Raw genomic sequence first — 24,200 nt, 5'->3', positions numbered from 1 at the left:
CTCCTCCCCCCTCACTGAGCACTGTGGGGCACCAGTTTCCCGCACTTTATTAGGCACGCCCACGGCTCCATCCTCCCCACAGAACGCTGGCAGCCATTGTTATAATCACTTCTGCCGGTGGGGGATTTCAGAACGAGCTCTGCAGTTCTGGGAGAAGTGGGATCCTAACCGGTCGCCGTTCACTGGGACCGGGCTCCTTCCGCAGCCCCTGGGGGAATCTGACGGACAGGAGACTGGATATCATCAGGGACAGAGCCCTGCATCCATGAGGTACTCTGTGTCCCATTAGGGACGGTGCATGCAGCGCCTGTGTTACAGACGCCGCAGCGGCTGATGTGTGGTTTGTGAGCCGGGACTACCGCGCCGACCGCGCCTGTTGGCCGGCCGCGCTTTTAACTTTAGTCCCCGGCTTTTGCGGCCTAGTACCAGGTTCTCCCGCCCCCGAGCCTGCCAGTCAGGGGTGAGGGCGGGACGGCCGACTGGACGTCGGCAGTGAGGGCTGGAGCATACTTGGTATCCTCCTCCCCCCTCACTGAGCTCTGTGGGGCACCAGGTGCCCGAAATTTATTAGGCACTTCCACGGCTCCCTCCTCCCCTCAGAACGCTGGCAGACATTGTTATAATCACTTCTGCCGGTGGGGGTTTTCAGAACGAGCTCCGCAATTCTGGGAGAAGTGGGATCCTAACCGGTCGCCGTTCACTGGGACCGGGCTCCCTCCGCAGCCCCTGGGGGAATCTGACGGACAGGAGGCTGGATATCATCAGGGACAGGGCCCTGCATCCATGAGGTACTCTGTGTCCCATTAGGGACGGTGCATGCAGCGCCTGTGTTACAGACGCCGCAGTGGCTGCTGTGTGGTTTGTGAACCGGGACTACCGCGCCTGTTGGCCGGCCGCGCTTTTAACTTAAGTCCCCGGCTTTTGCGGCCTAGGACCATGTACTCCCGCCCCCGGGCCTGCCAGTCAGGGGTGAGGGCGGGACGGCCGACTGGACGTCGGCAGTGAGGGCTGAGGCATATTTGGTATCCTCCTCCCCCCTCACTGAGCACTGTGGGGCACCAGGTGCCCGCACTTTATTAGGCGCTTCCACGGCTTCTTCCCTCAGAACGCTGGCAGCCATTGTTATAATCTCTTCTGCCGGTGGAGGATTTCAGAATGAGCTCTGCAGCTCTGGGAGTCCCAGGCAGGGAATCTGGTGGACGCACCACCGCTTGGGGCGGTTGGTAAGCCACACCAGTTGTCAGGTGCTGGCCCCCCTTGGGTGCCGAAGTGTGTATATATATATATATATATATATATATATATATATATATATATATATATATTGTATACATTTTCTCTATTCGGCAGCATTATTTGTTTTTGGCTATATCTCTAAGAGGCGACAACAGCATGTCGTCCGCAGAAAGCAAGGGGGCCAAGGCACGGGTTTGTTTTGCAACCTGCACCTCTTGTGCGGCTATGTTACCTGCAGGTTCCACCTACCCGCATTGTGACAATGCTCGGCCCCTGTGGCACTCACTCAGCCGGAGTCTCCGGCACTGGTGGGACCCTCGGCTCAGGTGGTACCGCCGGTTTCCACTGCACAGATGGAAGGGACAGAGTTTACAATTTTGACTGAGAAACTCTCTGAGTCGCTTCACATTCCATGGCTCAGTCTATGGACAGATGGTCTGCTAAGATACTAGAAGCTTGGCAGTCCAGACCGGTAACACAGGGCCAGGGCACTGTGAGTTCATCGCCCCCAGGCCCCTCTCGGTCGGTACAGCAAAAGGCTCCTGGGGTGGCACCCAGATCCCACGGTGAGAACTCCGACACGGACCGCAGCCTCAGACAGGCTAAGCGGGCTGGCTGGGAACCTTCCCCGACTTCATCACGCGGTTCGGGATCTCAGCATGAGGACTCTCTGGAGGATGAAGCGGAGGTCGCAGCTCAGGGCTCTGATCCTGACGTTGCTCTCAATCTGGATACACCTGAAGGGGACGCCATAGTAAATGATCTTATAACGTCCTTCTACCAGGTGCTAGTCCTTCTCCCCCAACTCCACCTATAGAGGAGTCGGCTTCACAGCAGGAGAAACACCAGTTTAGGTTTCCCAAACGTACCCGGAGTGCGTTTTTCGATCACTCTAACTTCAGAGATGCTGTCCAGAAGCACAGAGCATTTCCGGACAAGCGCTTTACTAAGCGCCTTAATGACACACGTTACCATTTCCCACCTGACGTAGTTAAGGGTTGGGCTCAGTGTTCCAAGGTGGATCCTCCAGTCTCCAGACTGGCGGCTAGATCCGCAGGTTGTGTCTTTGACTTCTTAGGCGTAGGCTTTTTCGTCCTACGCCATGAACGTCGTCCTGGACTCTGCGAGCCGTACAGCGGTAGCATCCGCCAATTCGGTGGCAGTCCGCAGGACCATGTGGCTACGCTAATGGAAGGCAGACTCTGCTTCCAAGAAGTTCTTAACCGGTTTACCATTTTCTGGCGACCGTCTGTTTGGCGAGCAATTGGATGAAAAACCAATGGGTGAGAGACATTCCGTCTCACGGTTACAGGATAGAGCTCAGCTCTTGTCCTACGACTCGTTTCTGCAGATGGAGTTGTGATCACCGTTCCGCTTCAAGAACGTGGTCGCGGTCTTTACTCCAACTTGTTCGGGGTACCAAAAAAGGACGGATCATTCCGGTCCGTTCCGGGCCTCATTCTACTCAACAGACACGTGAGAACCACACGGTCTCGGATGGAATCTCTCCGCTCAGTCATCGCTTCGATGTCCCAGGGAGTCGGCCTACCATCAATCGACATCAGGGATGCTTATCTCCATGTGCCGATTACTCCAGAGCATCAACGCTTCCGGTGCTTCACCTCCGGGTCGAACACTGTCAGCTCGTGACTCTGCCTTTCGGCCTGGCGACGGTCCCACGGGTCTTCACCAAACTCATGGCATCAGTGGCGATGGGCCTACACTCTCAGGGACACTCGGTAACCTCTTACTTAGACGATCTCCTAAGTCATGGCACCCTCCCGGGTGGCATGTCAACACAGCCTGAACATTGCTCTGGAGACTCTCCAGAGGTTCGGGTGGATCATCAATTTCCCAAAGTAAAAATTGACACCGACCCAATCACTGACTTTCCTCGGGATGGAGTTGCATTCTCCCTCAGAGATAGTGAAGCTACCGCTGAGCAAACAGCGTTCGCTGCAGACAGGGGTGCACTTTCTCCTTGGGGCCCAGTCTCACCCCTTGAGGCGCCTCACGCGCTTCCTAGGGAAGATAGTGGCAGCAATGGAGGCAGTTCCCTTTGCGCAGTTTCATCTGCGTCCACTCCAAGGGCACATTCTCTGCAAATGGGACAGGAGGTCGACGTCCCTAGACAGGAACGTCTCTCTTTCACTGGCAGACAAAGCCTCTCTTCAGGAGTGGCTTCTTCCCACTTCTTGGAAAAAAGAAAAATCCTTCCTGCTCCCATCCTGGGCTATGGTCACGACGGACGAGAGTCTGTCAGGGTGGACAGCGGTCTTCCTCCACCACAGGGCTCAGGGAACCTGGACTCTGACAGAGTCCTCCCTTCAGATCAATGTTCTGGAGATAAGGGCAGTGTAGCTAGCCCTAAGGTCGTCCCAGCGGTGGCTGGACGGCAGGCAGATCCGGATACAGTCGGACGACACCATGGCGGTCGCGTACATCAATCACAGAGCGCTGGCGGCGGACGCATCAGTTCAGGACTGGTCGCAATTTCGACTGCCTTATGTATTTCCTCCTCTGGCACTGCTGCCCAGAGTGTTACTCAAGATCGGGTCCGACTTTCGCCGCGCCATCCTCGTCGCTCCAGACTGACCGAGAAGGTCGTGATACCTGGATCTGTGGCACCTCACGGTGGGTCGACCGTGAGCACTCCCGGACCGACCAGACTTGCTGTCCCAGGGGCCATTTTCCATCTGAATTCTGCGGTCTTCAACCTGACTGGGTGGCCATTGAGTCCTGGCTCTTAGCGTTCTTAGAATTATCTCTATCACGCCTTTCGCAGAAGGTGTTCTTCCTAGTGGCAGGCACATCACTTCGGAGAGTGTCTGGGCTAGCAGCGCTGTCATGCAAAGCCCCCTTCCTGGTGTTTCGCCAGGATGAGGTGGTTCTGCGTCCGGTCCCGGAAGGTCTACTTAAGGTGGTATCCCCCTTTTCTTCTCAATCAGGATATCTCCTTACCTTCTTTTGGCTCTCATCCAGTTCACAATTGTGAAAAGGATTGCACTTGTTAGATCTCGGGAGAGCACTCCGGCTCTCCTTTTCGCACACTGCGCCCCCGCGCCGTTCTGATGCGCTCTTTGTCCTTGTCACTGGCCAGCGTAAGGGGTCGCAGGCTTCCAAGTCAACCTTGGCTTGGTGGATCAAGGAACTGATCCTTGAAGCCTACTGTTCCTCTGGGCTTCCGATTCCTTTAGAGCTGAAAGCCCATTCTACCAGAGCCGCAGGGGCATCCTGGGCATTGCGTCACCAGGCTACGGCTCAGCAGGTGTGTCAGCACTACCTGGTCGAGTCTGCACATTTTCACGAAACACTATCAGGTTCATGCCTATGCTGTGGCAGATGCCAGCCTAGGTAGGCGAGTCCTTCAGGAGGCGGTTACTCACTTGTAAGAGACGGCCGTTTTTTCGGCTCTTTTTATCGAGGTATTCTTTACCCACCCAGGGACTGCTTTTGGACATCCCAATTGTCTGGGTCTCCCAATGGAGCGACAAAGAAGAAGGGAATTTTGTTTACTTACCGTAAATTCCTTTTCTTCTAGCTCCTATTGGGAGACCCAGCACCCGCCCCTGTTCCCTTCGGGCTGTTGTTCTTTTGTGTACATCATGTTGAAGGGTTCTTTTGGTTCATGGTTTCAGTTCTCCGAACATCCTTCGGATTGAATTTACCTTAGACCAATTTTTAAGTTCCTCCTTCCTGCTTTGGCACCAAAACTGATGGGCCCGTGATGCATGGGAGGGTGTATAGGCAGAGGGGAGGGGTTACACTTTTTAAAGTGTAATACTTTGTGTGGCCTCCGGAGGCAGTAGCTATACACCCAATTGTCTGGGTCTCCCAATAGGAGCTAGAAGAAAAGGAATTTACGGTAAGTAAACAAAATTCCCTTCTTTCTTGATTGTTTGAGGTCAAACATCTTGGACCTCCAATGATCTCCAAAATCTACTCCATCTTTAATAAAGTGAAGGTGCTTAACTGCCGCTCCAGTCATAGTCTAAGGGACTGCCACTGACAATGTGCTCCTATAGACAATGAATGGAGCCAGGGTCTAGTATGTTCAGGTCTGATCCCTGTGGAGGCTGTGTTTTTGGAACTAGAGTCCAGTTCTTGGGTCTGACAGGGAATAACTGTTCTTTAATTATACCTTTCATTTTAAGTTTACCTTTGCTGAAATTAGGAGCCATCTGCAATGTTAGAAATGAGCAACAATAGTCTTTTGTGTTTTTACACAGTGATGAAGAACCAGAGGCCATCATCCCTAAAGACAAATTGATGGTAATGTGTAAATATGAGCCCATCATGAGATGGATGAGGAATTGTGACCACATCCTGTATCAAGCCCTTGTAGAAATCCTCATCCCAGATGTTCTGCGTCCAGTGCCTAGTGAGTATTTAAGATAGCTTAGCGTTACACTGTTTTCTCTTAGATATTTTAGACTTCATTCTTCTTTTTGTTATTTAAACTAAGACCTGTCACTAGGGCAAAATTGGTCAGCATTTGCTTTTATTTTATTATCTTAGGTCTACAACTCCCCTTTTTTGTTTTTTTCTTCTTTTTTTTTTTTTTAAACCTGCCCCATACAGGTCTAGAGATATGGGCCATTTTACTTAGTGCTTTTATTGTTTACTACGGAGGTATGGCCCACGGGATAAAGGTGCAGAGCAGCCTAAAGACCCCCTTCCCCCTCGAGAATCCTGTGAGCGACGCCTCCTCGTTAAAGGGTTTCTGTGATAAAATAAAGAAATAAAATAGTTTTAAGTATGAAATATTTTTCTAAATACTTTTTTTTTTTTTTTTTTATATTATTGTCTATCTGGTTTATCTTGTGCACTCTTGCCAGGATTTTACAAATGGCAGCTCCCATCTAGCAGTTTGCAGCCGTCCTAGGATGTGCTTGGGAAGGGTGAAACAGAGGTACTCCCTGCACTGCACTAAAACGGTCAGGTAGACTGAGAAGGATATTCATTCTCAGTCTAGCGTGTTTATTTTCTCCTTTAGTCCATTCCATTCATTGTCCTGTCAGGTTGACAGAAAAGAGGAATGTGGGTTCACCATGCCTGACTGCATGCACGGAGACCTGACATATGTCTCGAGCAGATGTTCTTTACGCAGCCCATCCTACTGCATGTCCTAGGACAGGTGCACACTGATTTATGGCAGTTGCCATCTTTAAAATCCTAACAGCGAGCACTAGATAAAGCATACCTTTTTGCTAAATAAAAGTATTTTGAAAACTTTTTTTAATATTCAAATGTGTCTTTAAATTTATAACAATTGACTCAAAACTGAAGACCCCTTTAATATTGTTATGCATTCATTATAAATGTCTCAATAATAAATGCCCTGAGGATGCTGCATGGTTCAGAGCCACGTGGTATAGCAGAACAGATTAATCGGGAGTGACTGGCACTGCTATTTACCCAATGTATTTTAAAATCAAACCAAAAGAAAAAAATGTAAATCCTGGTGTGCTTCATTAATACGAACAATAATATATGCAGGCTTCATGTAGCGCTACTGTCTTTATCATAAATCCTAAAATTGCTATCATTTTTTGATCATTTTTGTACCCTGGCTGCAATAAGCAGCTAATCAAATTAGAGGGGCTTCTCAACCATCCTCACCTTAATACTATTTTTAAATGAATTCTGTTTACATTCTATCTTAGGCACATTGACTCAGGCTATCCGGAATTTTGCAAAGAGTCTTGAAGGGTGGCTGACAAATGCAATGTGTGACTTTCCTCAGCAAATTGTCCAAGCAAAGGTAATGTTAACTTCTTAAAGGAGTTGGCCACTACTTTATATAAGTTCTTTTCTCGTGAACTAAGTGCCATAGATAAGCTCTTTTCTAAATACATTGCTTTCTAAAATCCTTCTGTAAGCTGAGATGCTCCCTTGGCCACATATGTGTGATATGTGTACAGTACTGACCAAATGTTTGGTCATATACTCCCATCCTGTTCATATACCCCATCCTGTTCATATACCCCCATCCTATTGATATACCCCCCATCCATCCTGCTCATATTCCCCCATCCATCCTGTTCATTTACTCCCATCCTGTTCATATACCCCCATCCTGTTCATATACCCCCCATCCATCCTGCTCATATACTCCCATCCTGCTATATGCCCCCATCGTGCTCATATACCATCCTGGTATATGGCCTGTATCATATAGCACAGAGAAAAAAACAAAAAACGTTTATACTCACCTTTTCCTCACTCCCTGCAGCACCGACCATCTTCCTCTCTGCGCCACTGACTGTGTGTGTGTGTGTGTGTGTGTGTGTGTGTGTGTAGCCATTGCCCTGCGGCATCTCGATGTCTTGCTGTCTGTGCCGATCAGCTGATCAACACAGATCAGCTGACCGGCACAGACAGGAAGACATCGCGTGCTGCAGGGGGACTGCTCCACACACTGGGACGGGTGAGTACACTGATTCACTGCACCCCGCGATGATGACGACATGCGGGGGGCAGTGAATACAGCCGCAAATGAACACTCCAGCCTGTAATTGCCAGGGGTGATCATGCGGACCGGCTCTTTACTATGCGCGTGTCCCCGCTCGTCCTTCCGCCCACTTGTCAGCGCCGGCTTCTGCGCTGAGAAATGGGCGGGAGGATGGGTGTGCATATGTAATGATGCCCAATGCTATGTATGTGTATGTATGTATGTATGTATGTAGGATCCCCCTATAGAGATTTGCCTTGACGTTGGCAGGGGCGGCTCAAATTACTGGTCAATCATATTTGCTAATAATCTCAATTTGCATTATAGTACAGTTGGAATAATTGTGAATTTACACAAAAAAAATATTTTTTTTGCATACCATTCTCAGGCAGTGCTGGCTCCCCCCTCTCTCTCTGTCCTTCTGGGATAGTGTCTTGTGGACAGATGAGACTAAGGTTTTTGGGAAAGCACATCCTACTGTTTATTGAAAACGGAATGAGGCATACAAAGAAAGGAACACAGTACCTACAGTCAAGTATAGTGAAGGTTCAAAGGTGTCTTGGATTTGTTTGCTGCCTCTGGCACTTGGTGCTTTGACTGTGTGAAAGGCATCATAAAATCTGAAGATTACCAAAGGATTTTGGGTTGCAATGTAGTGCCCCTGTGTCAGAAAGCTGGCTTCGCATCCTAGGTAATGGGTCTTTCAGCAGGACAATGGCCTCCAAACATACTTAAAAGCCACCAGAAATGGATGGAAACAAAGCACTGGAGAGTTATGAAGTGGTCAGCAATGAGTCTGGATCTAAATTCCTTTGAACACTTGTGGAGAGATCTTAAAATTGCTGTTGATAGAAAGTGCCCTTTAAATATGAGAGGCCTGGAGCATTTTACAAAAGAGTGGTCCAAAAATCCAGTCGAGACTTGTAAGAAGCCTGCTGATGGTTATAGGAATAAATGGAAGTTATTTAATTAATTTGAGGAAGGCAACAATTTTGTCCAATATTTTATTTTTTTTTTTTTTTTTTTTTTTTAATTTTGTATGGTGTTCTAATACACACAAAGGAAATAAAATGTGTGTAGCAAAAAGTATAATTGCAATAATGTTCTGGGAAAAATACTTCATTTTCTGTAACAATTTCAAGGGAGCCAACACTATCGGCCATAACTGTATAACCCAGCTCAGGATGTGATTGGGCAAACCACAGCGGTGAAATTAGAAACCTCTGGAGAGGAGCAAATCTCAACACACCCTGATCTATACTTTGCAGATCTCTCCCCGATTACTATAAATTTACAGTAGCACATGATTTGTTATTGAGGGCACGTAGAGGGGATTCTGAAGAGGACGTGATGGCTGTGACTGCAGAACCGATGCAAAGGCACTGGAAGCAAAACACATACATACCGTATTTTTTGGATTATAAGACCGTTTTTCTCCCAATTTAGCAGGAAATTGAGGGGTGCATCTTAAAATCTGAATATACCTTACCGGGAGGTGAATTGTCGAGGGACTGTCTGTGCGGCTCTGTGTGCGACCAGCAGGGTGCCTGTCAGTGCATGTGGGTGGCCGGTAGGGTGCCTGTCTGTGTGTGCGGGCGGCTGGCAGGGTGCCTGTTGGTGCGTGTGGGCAGCTGGCAGGGTGCCTGTTGGTGCGTGCGGCAGCCGGCAGGCAGGGTGCCTGACGCTGCTGGCGGCCGGCTGCCACTCAGTTCGGACGGGCGGCCTGGTGGCTGTGCGGACTGCTGTGGCTGTGCTGCGGGTGTCCCAGTCTGTCTGCGGTCCCAGCTTCAAATGATGGTGCCAGGAGTCAGCGCGTGTGCAGATGGAGCTCTTGGATGAGAGCTCCATCTGTTCACGCGCCGCTCCGGACGCCATTTCTTTGAAGCCTAGACCGCGGACAGACTGGGACACTCGCCACACCGGCCTGCTCAACCACACAATCACCGCAGCTTCTGCTGCCACAACTGACCTGCCGCTGCCACCACTGACCCACCGCCACTGCCAGCAAAGCCTCTGCCTCCCGTGATCCTGCTCCACTACCGCTGCCGCCCCCCTCCAGTAAGACCTCACCGGAGTATAAGACGGAGCCCATTTTTTTTTTTTTAACTTTTTGTTATGTCTAAATTTGGGGTCTGTCTTATAATCCGGTGCGTCTCATAAAATGAAAAATACGGTAAATCATGAAATTTCGCGGGAGGTATTTGAGGAACTTTAGTGGCATTATCCCTAGGCATGGCTATCTACTGGCCAGACCAGTAATCGCGATAGGGTAGTGCACAACATCATTAAAATAAATTTGTGTCTTTTTATAATTTTTTTTTTAACCCCCAACCAAATAAAATAACTTTTTGCCTTTTTTGCTTTGTCTGAATGTATACATAATGCTAACTTTTAATCTTTTTAATTTTCAGGTTGGTGTTGTTAGTGCATTTGCTCAGACCCTGCGTCGGTACACATCCTTAAATCACCTGGCTCAAGCAGCCCGGGCCGTGCTACAGAACACGTCACAAATTAATCAGATGCTTAGTGATCTCAATCGTGTGGACTTTGCCAACGTTCAGGTAAATGTAGTACAAGTGACAAGTCTTTGGAAACACTATTTGATGGTATGTGTTTTTCCTATATATCCCAATTTTTTTTTTTTTGTTTTTTGTTGCTGCCGACAGGAACAAGCATCCTGGGTGTGCCAGTGTGAGGAAGGCATGGTCCAAAAACTGGAGCAAGATTTCAAGTTAACTCTTCAGCAGCAGAGTTCTTTAGACCAGTGGGCAAGTTGGCTGGATAATGTTGTTACCCAAGTGCTGAAGCCACATGAAGGGAGTGCTAGTTTCCCAAAAGCTGCAAGGCAGTTCCTCCTAAAGTGGTCATTTTACAGGTTAGTTGAGAATACCCTTAAATTTCGCAATATATTATGGCTATCCTAATATTATGTTTCTTCATCGTTCCTTATGGGAGACCCAGACCATGGGTGTATAGCTTCTGCCTCCGGAGGACACACAAAGTACTACACTAAAAAGTGTAGCTCCTCCCTCCTAGCATATACACCCCCTGGATAACCAAATATAGCCAGTTCAATGCTTTGTGTTCAGGAGGCACACATCCACACATGCATCCTCATCTGTTTTTGATTTTTGAAAAGAGTTTGAAGAAAAGCGGGTCCAAGCCTGGACTCCCGGCATGTCCCTTCTCACCCCACTGTGTCGGCGGTGCTGTTAAGGTTGATTCCAAGGCTGGAGCCCTTCATGCCGCGCTCCTTCACCATCCCCTCGGGCTCTGGCTTGAAGTGGGAGCCAGCACGGTTCTCACTGCCTTGCAGGAGACCGGTCTCCATCCGCAGCCCCTTTTGGATCGGAGCACTCATCCCTCAGGGACCTGGCCCTGCGTCTCACAAGCTAAGTATCTGAGACGTGGTTATCAGGGGGTCCCTTGTACTTTATTGTTGGGGAGAGTGTGCTGTGTAACTATGCTGACTTTCCGGCCGGTTCTCTGGTTTTCACCGGAGAACCGCGCCGATGGTGCCTGCGCGCCGGCCGCATTGTTAAATTTAGGCCCCGGCTTCGCCTGAGGCCTACTTTCGTTTTCACTGCCCCTGCATGCCAATCATGCAGAGGGACAGTGCGGCTCCGCCCAGCGGCTGTTCAGCACAGGGAAGGGACACCTCTCTGAGGAAAGATTCCCTCCCCTGTATACCTCCTTTGCCCTCCGGATCCCGCTCTTTGAGATAGGCCCCGCCCCCTCTCCTCGCTCCGGCGCCATTTTATCAGCGTTCTCACACTGATTGGAGCTGCCTGAAGCATCTCTCTGGGGGTCCGGTCTGTGGCATCTGGAGGGCACACAAACGGTCGTAAGCCACAGCCTCCGGTTGTGGACCTAGTTATATACTCTCTGGTGGGCATTCTGCTCAGAACCCCCACTTCAGCAGCATGTCTCACACAAGGAGCAAGGCTGCAAGGCTGTACTCAATATGCACTGCATGTAAGCTCGTACTGCCTGAACCGAGCACATATCCACATTGTGATGTCTGCTCTAACATGGTGGTGCCTCAGCATGGAGTCTCACTCCCAGTGGTCCCTCCGGCTGCTTCGGCTCCGGTGGCTGAACCCCCGGCTGGGTAGAATCCTTCTCTAAGTCTATCTCCCAGTCCTTTGCCGACTCCATGGGACAGTTGTCCCGGACCCTGCTGAGCATGTATCAGCCCCCTTCTCAGGGCGCCTCTGCTGCTACGGCTCGCTCAGCAGAGCTCTCAGAGCTCAGACCCCGTCCTCCTAAACGGAGACGCAGGGGCTCCTCTCCTTCCTCGTCCCGCGGCTCTGATTCACGAGCTGAGTCACAGGACGAGGAGGATGCCTTTACTGTGGGCTCGGATGCTACCTCCATGTGCCCCATTGATCTGACCGAAGGTGATGCAGATGTTAGTGATTTGATTGCGTCCATTAATTCTGTACTGGACCTCAATCCACCAGTATCGGAGGAACAACCGTCTCTGGTAGAAAAGCACCAGTTTACATCACCTAAGAGAGCAAGGAGTGTGTTCTTTAACCACTCCAGTTTTCAGGACACTGTGACCAAGCCCAGGGCCTGTCCTGACAAACGCTTCCCAAAGCGTAGTTCTGATGACCGTTTTCCCTTTCCACCAGAGGTGGTCAAGGAGTGGGCTCATTCACCGAAGGTAGACCCTCCGGTGTCTAGAATCTCAGCCCGGACAGTTGTATCTGTGGCTGATGGCACCTCACTTAAGGATTCCACTGACGCCAGGTTGACCTTCTGGCCAAATCTGTATATGAAGCGGCAGGGGCCTCGTTCTCCCTGTCTTTTGCAGCAGTATGGGCTCTTAAAGCCGTCTCTGCCTCTCTGGAGGAGATGCATTCCCTCACCAGGGACTCTATGCCCGAATTGGTTGCCTTAACTTCCCAGGCTTCAGCCTTTTCATCCTATGCCATGTCTGCCATTCTGGAGGCTTCTCACCGCACGGCGGCGGCTTCGGCTAATTCCCTCGCTATACGCAGGATCTTGTGGCTGCGAGAGTGGAAAGCAGACGCTTCTTCCAAGAAGTACCTTGCTGGGCTCCCATTTGCTGGGTCCCGGCTGTTCGGCGAACAACTGGATGAAATCATTAAGGAAGCTACTGGCGGGAAGAGTACTTCCTTGCCACAAACTAAAACCAGGAAACCTGTCCAGGGCAGGAACCAGTCGAGGTTTCGTTCCTTTCGTTCCTCTAACTGGTCATCCTCTAAGCCCTCAGCCTCGTCCACTAACTCAGCCAAGGACCGAAAACCCAGCTGGCGCATGAAGCCGCGTCCTCAGAAGTCCGCAGGAGCCGCTGCCACTAAGGCAGCCTCCTCTTGACTATCTGGCCGCGCCAGCAACGTCCTTGGTCGGTGGCAGGCTCTCCCACTTTGGCGACGTGTGGTTTCAACACGTCTCCGATCAGTGGGTGCGGGATATAATCTCCCACGGCTACAGGATAGAATTCTCTTCCAGCCTGCCAAACAGATTTTTTCTGTCCACTCCCCCCTGCTCCAAGGCCGCCGCCTTCTCGCAGGCCGTGGCATCCTTGCAGGCCAATGGAGTAATTGTACCGGTTCCCGCCCGGGAACGGTTCAGAGGTTTCTACTCAAACCTCTTCCTAGTCCCCAAAAAGGACGGTTCCTTCCGGCCCATCCTGGATCTCAAGCTTCTCAACAAGCATGTTCAGGTGCGGCATTTTCGCATGGAGTCTCTGCGATCAGTCATTGCCTCAATGACCCAAGGGGATTTCCTAGCATCCATCGACATCAGAGATGCCTATCTGCATGTACCAATTGCAGTTTCACACCAGCGTTGGCTACGTTTTGCAATCGGAGAGGACCATTTCCAATTCGTGGCTCTCCCCTTCGGGTTAGCCACGGCCCCTCGAGTATTCACCAAGGTCATGGCAGCAAAGGTTGCGGTTCTGCACCTCCAGGGGTTGGCAGTGATTCCTTACCTGGACGACCTTCTAGTCAAGGCTTCATCCAGTGCAGACTGTCAGCGGAGTGTCTCGCTCACTCTCGCCACTCTAGTCCAGTTCGGGTGGCTTGTCAATCTACCCAAGTCCACTCTGACTCCGACCCAGAGTCTCACGTACCTAGGGATGCAGTTGGAGACTTTGCCGGCACTTGTAAAGCTGCCCTTAGTCAAACAGCAGTCCCTCCATCTGGCGGTGCGCTCTTTACTGAGGTCTCGCCGTCACTCCATCAGGCACCTAATGCAGGTGCTGGGTCAGATGGTGGCGTCAATGGAAGCGGTTCCCTTTGCCCAGTTCCATCTGCGTCCCCTGCAGCTGGACATTCTCCGCTGTTGGGACAAGCGGACTTACTCCTTGCACAGGTTGGTGGCTCTGTCGCCACAGACCAGGGGCTCCCTTCAGTGGTGGCTCCGGCCCCTCTCTCTGTCTCAGGGACGTTCCTTCCTGGCCCCGTCCTGGATGATCCTCACCACGGATGCCAGTCTAATCGGCTGGGGAGCAGTATATCTCCACCACAGAGCGCAGGGCACTTGGACTCAGTCCGAATCAGCCCTCTCGATCAATGTGCTGGAAATCACAGAAGCTGTGCTTCTAGCTCTCTTAGCCTTTCACCATCTGTTGGCGGGCAAGCACATTCGAGTCCAGTCAGACAACGCGACAGCGGTTGCCTACATCAATCACCAGGGCGGGACACGCAGCCGGCTGGCAATGTTGGAGGTTCAACGCATCCTTCAATGGACGGAGGACTCCAAGTCCACCATATCCGCAGTCCACATCCCAGGCGTGGAAAACTGGGAGGCAGATTATCTCAGCCGTCAGACCGTGGACAGCGGCGAGTGGGCTCTGCATCCGGCAGTGTTTCGGACAATCTGCCGCAAGTGGGGCACTCCGGAAGTGGATCTAATGGCATCCCGGCACAACAACAAGGTTCCGGTTTACGTGGCTCGCTCCCACGATCCTCAGGCCTTTGCAGCGGACGCGCTGGTTCAGGATTGGTCCCAGTTTCGTCTGTCTTACGTGTTTCCCCCTCTAGCTCTCTTGCCCAGAGTCCTGCGCAAGATCAGAATGGAGGGCCGTCGGGTCATCCTCATTGCTCCAGACTGGCCCAGGCGAGCTTTGTATCCAGACCTGCTCCACCTGTCCGTAGAGGTGCCGTGGCATCTTCCGGACCGTCCAGACCTTCTCTCACAAGGTCCGTTTTTCCGCCAGAATTCTGCGGCTCTCAGATTGACGGCGTGGCTCTTGAGTACTGGATCTTGACGGCTTCTGGTATCCCCCCTGAAGTCATCTCCACTATGACTCGGGCTCGGAAGTCTTCCTCGGCCAAGATATATCACAGGACCTGGAGAATCTTCCTGTCCTGGTGTCGCTCTTCCGGCCATGCTCCTTGGCCTTTTTCCCTGCCAACCCTTCTGTCCTTTTTACAGTCCGGTCTGTAGCTAGGACTATCCCTCCCTTCCCTCAAGGGTCAGGTCTCGGCTCTGTCAGTATTGTTCCAGCGGCGTATCGCCCGACTGGCTCAGGTGCGCACCTTCATGCAGGGCGCATCTTCATGCAGGGCGCATCTCACATCATTCCGCCTTACCGGCGTCCTTTGGATCCCTGGGACCTTAATCTGGTCCTCACGGCCTTGCAGAAACCCCCTTTTGAGCCACTTAGGGAGGTTTCTTTGTCTCGTCTTTCACAGAAAGTGGTCTTTCTAGTGGCCATAACCTCCCTCAGGAGAGTCTCTGATTTGGCTGCTCTCTCTTCGGAGTCACCTTTTTCGGTTTTTCATCAGGACAAGGTGGTTCTCCGTCCGACTCCGGACTTTCTCCCTAAGGTGGTATCTCCTTTCCACCTTAACCAGGATATTTCCCTGCCTTCCCTTTGTCCGGCTCCTGTTCATCGCTTTGAAAAAGCGTTGCATACTCTGGATCTGGTGCGGGCGCTCCGGATCTATGTGTCTCGCACCGCTGCTCTTAGGCGGTGCACCTCTCTTTTTGTGCTGACCTCAGGTCGGCGCAAGGGCCTCTCGGCTTCTAAGCCGACCCTAGCTCGTTGGATTAGGTCGGCCATTTCCGATGCCTACCAGTGTTCTCAGGTGCCTCCCCCGCCGGGGATCAAGGCACACTCGACCAGAGCTGTCGGTGCCTCTTGGGCTTTCCGGCACCAGGCTACGGCTCAGCAGGTCTGTCAGGCTGCCACTTGGTCTAGTCTGCATACCTTTTCGAAGCACTACCAAGTGCATGCTCATGCTTCGGCAGATGCGAGCTTGGGCAGACGCATCCTTCAGGCGGCTGTCGCCCATTTGTGAAGTTAGGTTTCGCCTACTTCTCAGTTTTCTGTTTATTCCCACCCATGGACTGCTTTGAGATGTCCCATGGTCTGGGTCTCCCATAAGGAACGATGAAGAAAAAGAGAATTTTGTTTACTTACCGTAAATTCTTTTTCTTATAGTTCCGTAATGGGAGACCCAGCACCCTCCCTGTTGCCTGTTGGCAGTTTTCTTGTTCCGTGTGTTTTCACCGGCTGTTGTTGTAGACAGAGGCTCCGGTTGTTCCGGTTTTTTGCTCTATCTCTACTTGTGGGTGGCTGTCCTCCTTCAGCTTTTGCACTAAACTGGCTATATTTGGTTATCCAGGGGGTGTATATGCTAGGAGGGAGGAGCTACACTTTTTAGTGTAGTACTTTGTGTCCTCCGGAGGCAGAAGGTATACACCCATGGTCTGGGTCTCCCATTACGGAACTATAAGAAAACGAATTTATGGTAAGTAAACAAAATTCTCTTTATTCTGCACTTACTATTCACAATGTTTTTCTTTAATTTGCAGCTCAATGGTAATCCGGGACCTCACCTTGCGTAGTGCTGCCAGTTTTGGGTCCTTTCATTTAATTCGATTACTTTATGATGAATACATGTTTTACTTGGTGGAACACAGAGTGGCTCAAGCAACAGGAGAGACACCTATTGCAGTAATGGGAGAGGTAGGTTAATACATTCCATGGTATTGTACTATGTTGGCCATTACAAGTAGCTAAGTAATGAGTTTCTTCCAGACATACAGCTAGTGAAATAAGTATAGAACTCGTTACTATGTGGTAGTGATATGAATTTCTCACCAGATCTTGGTAACAACCCATCCAATCCACACTGTCAAAGTGATCAAACACTACGTGTCCATAAATTAAGTTGTGTAATAATAAGAAATGACACAGGGAAAAAGTATTAAACATATGAAGAAAGAGAGGTGCAAAAAGCCATGGAAAGTCATGACACCAGCTGAAATCTTACTTTCTTCTACCATAATTAGAAAGCAATTGTTGCTACTAAAGTGAAAATATCAGCTGGTTCAACTGATGGCCTATAAAAAGGGGGCTCATTACCAAGGTGCCACACAATAAACATCTCATCTGTAAAAACCAATTGGCTGTCGCATGACCTTCGCAACGTTATTCTTGCAAAACATACTAATGGCACTGATTACAGAAGAATTTCTATACTACTGAAGGCTCCAGGGAGCACAGTTGGGGCCATAATCCGGAAGTGGAAAGAACATAATTACATCGTAAATTGGCCACGAGCAGTTGCTCCCCGCAAGATTTCAGAAAGAGAAGTGAAAAGAATTATCAAGAGTTGTCCAAGAACCACTTGTGGAGAGCTACAGAAAGACCTGGAATCAGCAAGTACAGTTGTTTCAAAGAAAACAAGTAAATAATTCACTCAACTTCCATGACCTCTATGCGCACACTCCACACAAGACTCCATTGCTGAACAAAAAGTATGTACAAGCACGTTTTATAGTTCCCTTAACAACATTTAGACAAAACTGTGATATGCTGGGAGAATATAGTCTGGTTAGATGAGACCAAAATTGAGTCCATCATTCCACAATAATGTTTGGAGGCCAAAAGGCACTGCATATCATCCCAAAAACACCATATCAACAATGAAGTTTGGAGGTGGGAGCATCATGGTGTGGGGCTGTTTTTTTTAACATACGGCACTGGCAAACATCATATAATTGAAGGAAGAATGAATGGACAAATGTCTCGAGACATTCTTGATTAAAAAAAAAAAAAAAAAAAATCTGCTGTCCTCTACCAAGATGATGAAGATAAAATGAGAGTGGACATTTTAGCAAGACAGTGATCCCAAACACACAGCCAAGGAAACTGTCAATTTCTTTCAGAGAAAATAAAGGTGCTAGGGTGGCCCAGTCAATCACCTGACCTGAATCCAACAGAACGTTTATGGAGGGAAGTAAAGCGAAGGAGCCCACTGAACCGTGTCCATTCTCATTATTACACAATCATTATATATATGAACATGTATGGTTTGATTTCTTTGCCTGTGTGGACTTGATGGGTTGTGTGATGACGTGGACCCCAAGTGTATGGGGAACCATGCGTCAGGTAGCGGGATTGAGTCACACAGGAGCACTTTATCACTTCAAATGTCCATGCGGTTTATTTAAGCCTGTCATAAATCGCTGTTACATTTCATTAAAACATATCTGCAAGGCTTCATACACACAGTGTCCCAGTGCCGGCATCACAGCCTTTACTCACTGACCTCTCAGCTGTACCCGGGCAAAGACCTATATGGCGGTCTTCACTTGCTGACACCCAGTCAGCCCAGGAGTCTCAGCACACTCCCCACATGGACTCACCATATGCTCCATCAGGTCCATTTCCTTCCAGGACCCTGGTAGAGAGCCATGTGATCACAACCAGACCCCTGATATCTTCCCAGACATACCCCTGGGTGGGAGGTATGTGGATGGTCAGTTCCGCCTATCACTTCTGACCATCCCATGAATTTAGTTCTGAAACCTGTTACCAGACAGACGTGTGGAACTACAAGTCCCAGCGAACACTCCAGGTTCATGGCAGAGGTTCTCTGCGACACATCCCGGCCTTTTCCCATATTACAGAGTGCCATCTTACATTTATCGACATTTGGTGAGAAATTCACGTCAATAGCACCTTTTAAAATATATTTACTTAGAAAATTGGTGACTTGTTCAATACTTATTTCACGCACTGTATTTGATTGCCCAATATGTCTGCGTGCCCACGATCAGTATTTGCAGTGTTTTGTATGTAGCTGTGTCCAAAATGTTGCGTTGTACAGTACAAGCATAGTGGATGGGATTTCTAGAAACCCTCGCTCACTGTGCTTGTTTTTTCTGCAGAAAACCCTGACCTGCGGAGCGTCTTTCCAGACCGCAGCATGTCAATTGTTTGCTGCGGATTCGCATGCGCCCACTGTAGGGAAAGCACAAGCGAGAGACTGCAGCGCACTGAACCCTGATGGTGGGCACAGTCAGCTGCGGTCTCCTGCGTTCTCCTGCGAAGGAGAAATGCGGACCCGCTGCGTTTTAAGCGCAACGAGTCCTGATCATGTCCACATACCCTAAAGTTCCCAATTCAAAATGTTATGGTCTCCTAGGTATTTTTTTTTTTTTTTATTTATTTAGCCAAAAGTATAAAAAAAAATGTTAAATTCAGGTTTGGTATAGATGGTGCTTAAAGGAGTATAGCTATACTTAAACCTTGGCAGTGAGCGATATAGGAATGTGTCTATAATTCTCGCTAGAAATATAACAGTGGATTTGCAGCTTTAATTTCTTTATCGTTCCTATGGGAGACCCAGACATTGGGTGTATAGCTTCTGCCTCCGGAGGACACACTAAGTACTACACTCAAAAGTGTAGCTCCTCCCTCTGAGCTTATACACCCCCTGGAGAACCAGGTCTAGCCAGTTTATCGCTTTGTGTTCAGGAGGCATACATCCACACATGCATTCTCATCTGATTTTTTGATTTTTGGAAAGAGTTTGAAGAAAAGCGGGTCCAAGCCTGGACCCCCGGCATGTCCCTTCTCACCCCACTGTGTCGGCGGTGCTGTTAAGGTTGATTCCAAGGCTGGAGCCTTACATGCTGTGCTCCTTCACCATCCCTCCTGGGCTCTGGCTTGAAGTGGGAGCCAGCACGGTTCTCCATGCTTGGCAGGAGACCGGTCTCCATCCGCAGCCCTTCAGGATCCTGCTGGACCGAAGCACTCATCCCCAGGGACTTGGAACCCTGCGTCTCAGCAAGCTAAGTACCTGAGACGTTTATATATTGGGGGTCCCTGTACTTTATTGTTGTGGGAGAGTGTGCTGAGTGAGTTTTATGACATTTCCGGCGGGTTCTCTGGCTGTCGCCTGAGAACCGCGCCGATGGTGCCTGCGCGCCGGCTGCACCGCTCAAATTTAGCTTTAGCTTCGCCGGAGGCCTACTTTCGGTTTCACTGCCCTCGCATGTCATTCATGCAGAGGGACAGCGCGGCTCCGCCCAGCGGCCGTTCTGCACAGGGGAGGGACACTCCTCACTGGGTACATGTCTCCTCCCCTGTAAGTCTCTATGGCCCTCCAGATCCCGCTCCCAGAGTGAGTCCCGCCCCCTCTCTTCGCTCCGGTGGCCATTTTCTCAGCGTTTTTCCCTGCGATCAGCAATGGTCTGCAGCATCCCTGCTGAGGTGCTTGGGGGTCCGGGCTTCGGGATCTGGAGGGCACACAACACCGCTCCAGTGGTCTGGTAAGCCACAACCTCCGGTTGTGGACCTCTGTATATTCTCTCTGGGGGTCATTCTCTGACAGAGCCCCCACTCCAGCAGCATGTCTCACACGAGGAGCAAGGCTCCAAAGCTGTATTCAGTATGCGCTGCATGTAAGCTCCTACTGCCTGAACCGAGCACCTATCCACATTGTGAGGCCTGCTCTAACCTGACGATGCCTCAGTCTGGAATCGCACCCCCAGTGGTTTCTCCGGCTGCTCCGGCTCCTGTGGCTGAACCCCCGGCTTGGGTAGAATCCTTATCTAGGTCTATCTCCCAGTCTTTTGCCGACTCCATGGGACAGCTGTCCAGGACTTTGCTGAACATGCATCAGCCTCCTTCACAGGGTGCCTCTGCTGCTAGGGCTCTCTCAGTACCGGAGCTCACAGAGGATTCATCATCTGGTCCCAGACCCCGTCCTCCTAAGAGGAGACGCAGGGCTCCCTCTCCTTCCTCGTCCCTCGGCTCTTTTTCAGAAGCTGACTCGCGGGACGAGGAGGATGCCTTTACAGGGGGCTTGGAGGCAAACTCCATGTGTCCCATTGATCTGTCCGAAAGTGACTCAGATGTTAGTGATTTGATTGCGTCCATAAATTCAGTACTGGATCTCAATCCGCCAGTATCAGAGGAGCAACTATCTGTGGCAGAAAAGCATCAGTTTACCTCGCCTAAGAGAGCAAAGAGTGTGTTCTTTAACCACTTCAGTTTTCAGGCCGCTGTGACCAAGCCTAGGGCCTGTACTGACAAACGCTTCCCAAAGCGTGGTTCTGATGACCGTTTTCCCTTTCCACCTGAGGTGGTCAAGGAGTGGGCTCATTCACCAAAGGTAGACCCCCCGGTGTCTAGACTCTCAGCCCGGACCGTTGTATCAGTGGCTGATGGCACCTCTCTTAAGGATTCCACTGACCGCCAGGTTGACCTTCTGGCCAAATCTGTATATGAGGCGGCAGGGGCCTCGTTCTCCCCAACTTTTGCAGCAGTGTGGGCTCTCAAAGCCATCTCTGCTTCTCTAGAGGAGATGCATTCCCTCGCCAGGGAATCTATGCCCGAAATGGTTACCTTAACTTCCCAATCTTCAGCTTTTTCATCCTATGCCATGTCTGCCATGCTGGAGGCTTCTCACCGCACTGCGGTGGCTTCGGCTAATTCCCTCGCTATTCGCAGGATCTTGTGGCTTCGAGAGTGGAAGGCAGATGCTTCTTCAAAGAAGTACCTTGCTGGACTCCCTTTTGCTGGGTCCAGGCTGTTCGGTGAACAGCTGGATGAAATTATTAAGGAAGCTACTGGCGGGAAGAGTACTTCCATGCCACAAACCAAAACCAGGAAACCTGTCCAGGGTAGGAATCGGTCGAGGTTTCGTTCCTTTCGTTCCTCCAACTGGTCGTCCTCTAAGCCCTCGGCCTCGTCCACTAACTCAGCCAAGGACCAAAAATCCAACTGGCGCACAAAAGCGCGTCCACAGAAGACTGCAGGAGCTGCTGCCACTAAGGCAGCCTCCTCTTGACTATCTGTCCGCGCCAGCAACGTCCTTAGTCGGTGGCAGGCTCTCCCACTTTGGCGACGCGTGGTTTCAACACGTCTCCGATCAGTGGGTGCGGGATATCATCTCCCACGGCTACAGGATGGAATTCTCTTCCAACCCGCCAGACAGATTTTTTCTGTCAACTCCCCCCTGCTCCAAGGCCGCCGCCTTCTCTCAGGCCATGGCATCCTTGCAGGCCAACGGAGTAATTGTACCGGTTCCCGTCCGGGAACGGTTCAGAGGTTTCTACTCAAATCTCTTCCTAGTCCCCAAAAAGGACTGTTCCTCTCGGCCCATCCTGGATCTCAAGCTTCTCAACAAGCATGTTCAGGTGTGGCATTTTCGCATGGAGTCTCTGCGGTCAGTCATTGCCTCAATGACCCAAGGGGATTTCCTGGCATCCATCGACATCAGAGATGCCTATCTCCAAGTGCCAATTGCAGTTTCACACCAGCGTTGGCTACGTTTTGCATTCGGAGAGGAACATTTCCAATTCGTGGCTCTTCCCTTCGGGTTAGCCACGGCCCCTCGGGTATTCACCAAGGTCATGGCAGCAGTGGTTGCGGTTCTGCACCTCCAGGGGTTGGCAGTGATTCCTTACCTGGACGACCTTCTAGTCAAGGCTTCATCCAGCGCAGACTGTCAGCGGAGTGTCTCGCTCACTCTCGCCACTCTAGCCCAATTCGGGTGGCTTGTCAATCTGCCCAAATCCACTCTGACTCCGACCCAGAGGCTCACGTACCTAGGGATGCAGTTCGAGACTCTGCCGGCACTTGTGAAGTTGCCCTTAATCAAACAGCAGTCCCTCCAACTGGCGGTGCGCTCTCTGCTGAGGCCCCGCCGTCAGTCCATCAGGCACCTGATGCAGGTGCTGGGTCAGATGGTGGCGTCAATGGAAGCTGTTCCCTTTGCCCAGTTCCATCTGCGTCCACTGCAGCTGGACATTCTCCGCTGTTGGGACAAGCGGCCTTCCTCCTTGCACAGGTTAGTGGCTCTGTCGCCACAGACCAGGAGCTCTCTTCAGTGGTGGCTTCGGCCCCTCTCTCTGTCTCAGGGACGCTCCTTCCTGGCCCCGTCCTGGGTGATCCTCACCACGGATGCCAGTCTATCCGGCTGGGGAGCGGTATGTCTCCACCACCGAGCACAGGGCACTTGGACTCCGTCCGAAATCAGCCCTCTCGATCAATGTGCTGGAAACCAGAGCCGTGCTTCTGGCTCTCCTAGCTTTTCACCACCTATTGGCGGGCAAGCACATCCGAGTCCAGTCAGACTATGCGACAGCGGTTGCCTACATCAATCACCAAGGCGGGACACGCAGCCGCCTGGCAATGTTGGAGGTGCAACGCATCCTTCAATGGACGGAGGACTCCAAGTCCACCATATCCGCAGTCCACATCCCAGGCGTGGAAAACTGCGAGGCAGGTTATCTCAGCCGTCAAACCGTGGACAGTGGCGAGTGGTCCCTGCATCCGGCAGTGTTTCAGTCAATCTGCCGCAAGTGGGGCACTCCGGACGTGGACCTAATGGCATCCCGTCACAACAACAAGGTTCCGGTTTTCGTGGCTCGCTCCCACGATCCTCAGGCATTCGCAGCGGACGCTCTGGTTCAAGACTGGTCCCAGTTTCGTCTGTCCTACGTGTTTCCCCCTCTAGCTCTCTTGCCCAGAGTTCTGCGCAAGATCAGGATGGAGGGCCGTCGGGTCATCCTCATTGCTTCAGACTGGCCCAGGCGAGCTTGGTACCCAGACCTGCTCCATCTGTCCGTAGAGGTGCCGTGGCATCTTCCGGACCGTCCAGACCTTCTCTCACAAGGTCCGTTTTTCCGCCAGAATTCTGCGGCTCTCAGATTGACGGCGTGGCTCTTGAGTACTGGATCTTGATGGCTTCTGGTATCCCCCCTGAAGTCATCTCCACTATGACTCGGGCCCGTAAGTCTTCCTCTGCCAAGATCTATCACAGGACTTGGAAATTTTTCCTGTCCTGGTGTCGCTCTTCCGGACATCCTCCTTGGCCTTTTTCCTTGCCGACCCTTCTGTCCTTTCTACAGTCCGGTCTGCAGCTAGGACTGTCCCTCAACTCTCTCAAGGGACAAGTCTCGGCTCTGTCAGTGCTGTTCCAGCGGCGTCTCGCTCGGCTGGCTCAGGTCCGCACCTTCATGCAGGGCGCGTCTCACATCATTCCACCTTACTGGCGGCCCTTGGATCCCTGGGACCTCAATTTGGTTCTCACGGTTTTGCAGAAACCCCCCTTTGAGCCTCTTAGGGAGGTTTCTTTGTTTCGTCTTTCACAGAAAGTGGTCTTTCTAGTGGCCATAACTTCCCTCAGGAGAGTCTCTGATTTGGCTGCGCTCTCTTCGGAGTCACCTTTTTTGGTTTTTCATCAAGACAAGGTGGTTCTCCGTCCGACTCCGGACTTTCTTC

General features: G+C 50.9%; 1 protein-coding gene across 3 annotated transcripts in view; it reads left to right on the top strand.

Annotated features, from left to right (window-relative positions):
- The window catches only part of RFX2 (regulatory factor X2), a 98,410-nt gene that overhangs the window by 59,613 nt on the left and 14,597 nt on the right, over positions 1–24,200 (top strand). For all 3 annotated transcript variants that reach the window (XM_075352526.1, XM_075352527.1, XM_075352525.1), the window contains 5 exons: positions 5,466–5,617; positions 6,903–7,000; positions 10,102–10,251; positions 10,357–10,565; positions 16,490–16,643. In XM_075352526.1, coding sequence (XP_075208641.1) covers positions 5,466–5,617; positions 6,903–7,000; positions 10,102–10,251; positions 10,357–10,565; positions 16,490–16,643 — 763 coding nt within the window. The remainder of the gene's footprint in view (positions 1–5,465; positions 5,618–6,902; positions 7,001–10,101; positions 10,252–10,356; positions 10,566–16,489; positions 16,644–24,200) is intronic.

This window comes from Anomaloglossus baeobatrachus, chromosome 1 (assembly GCF_048569485.1).
Source record: "Anomaloglossus baeobatrachus isolate aAnoBae1 chromosome 1, aAnoBae1.hap1, whole genome shotgun sequence".
NCBI classification, from domain to species: Eukaryota; Metazoa; Chordata; class Amphibia; order Anura; family Aromobatidae; genus Anomaloglossus; species Anomaloglossus baeobatrachus.
Note: the sequence above shows the minus strand (reverse complement) of the source record. Positions and strands in the feature narration are given on the sequence as shown.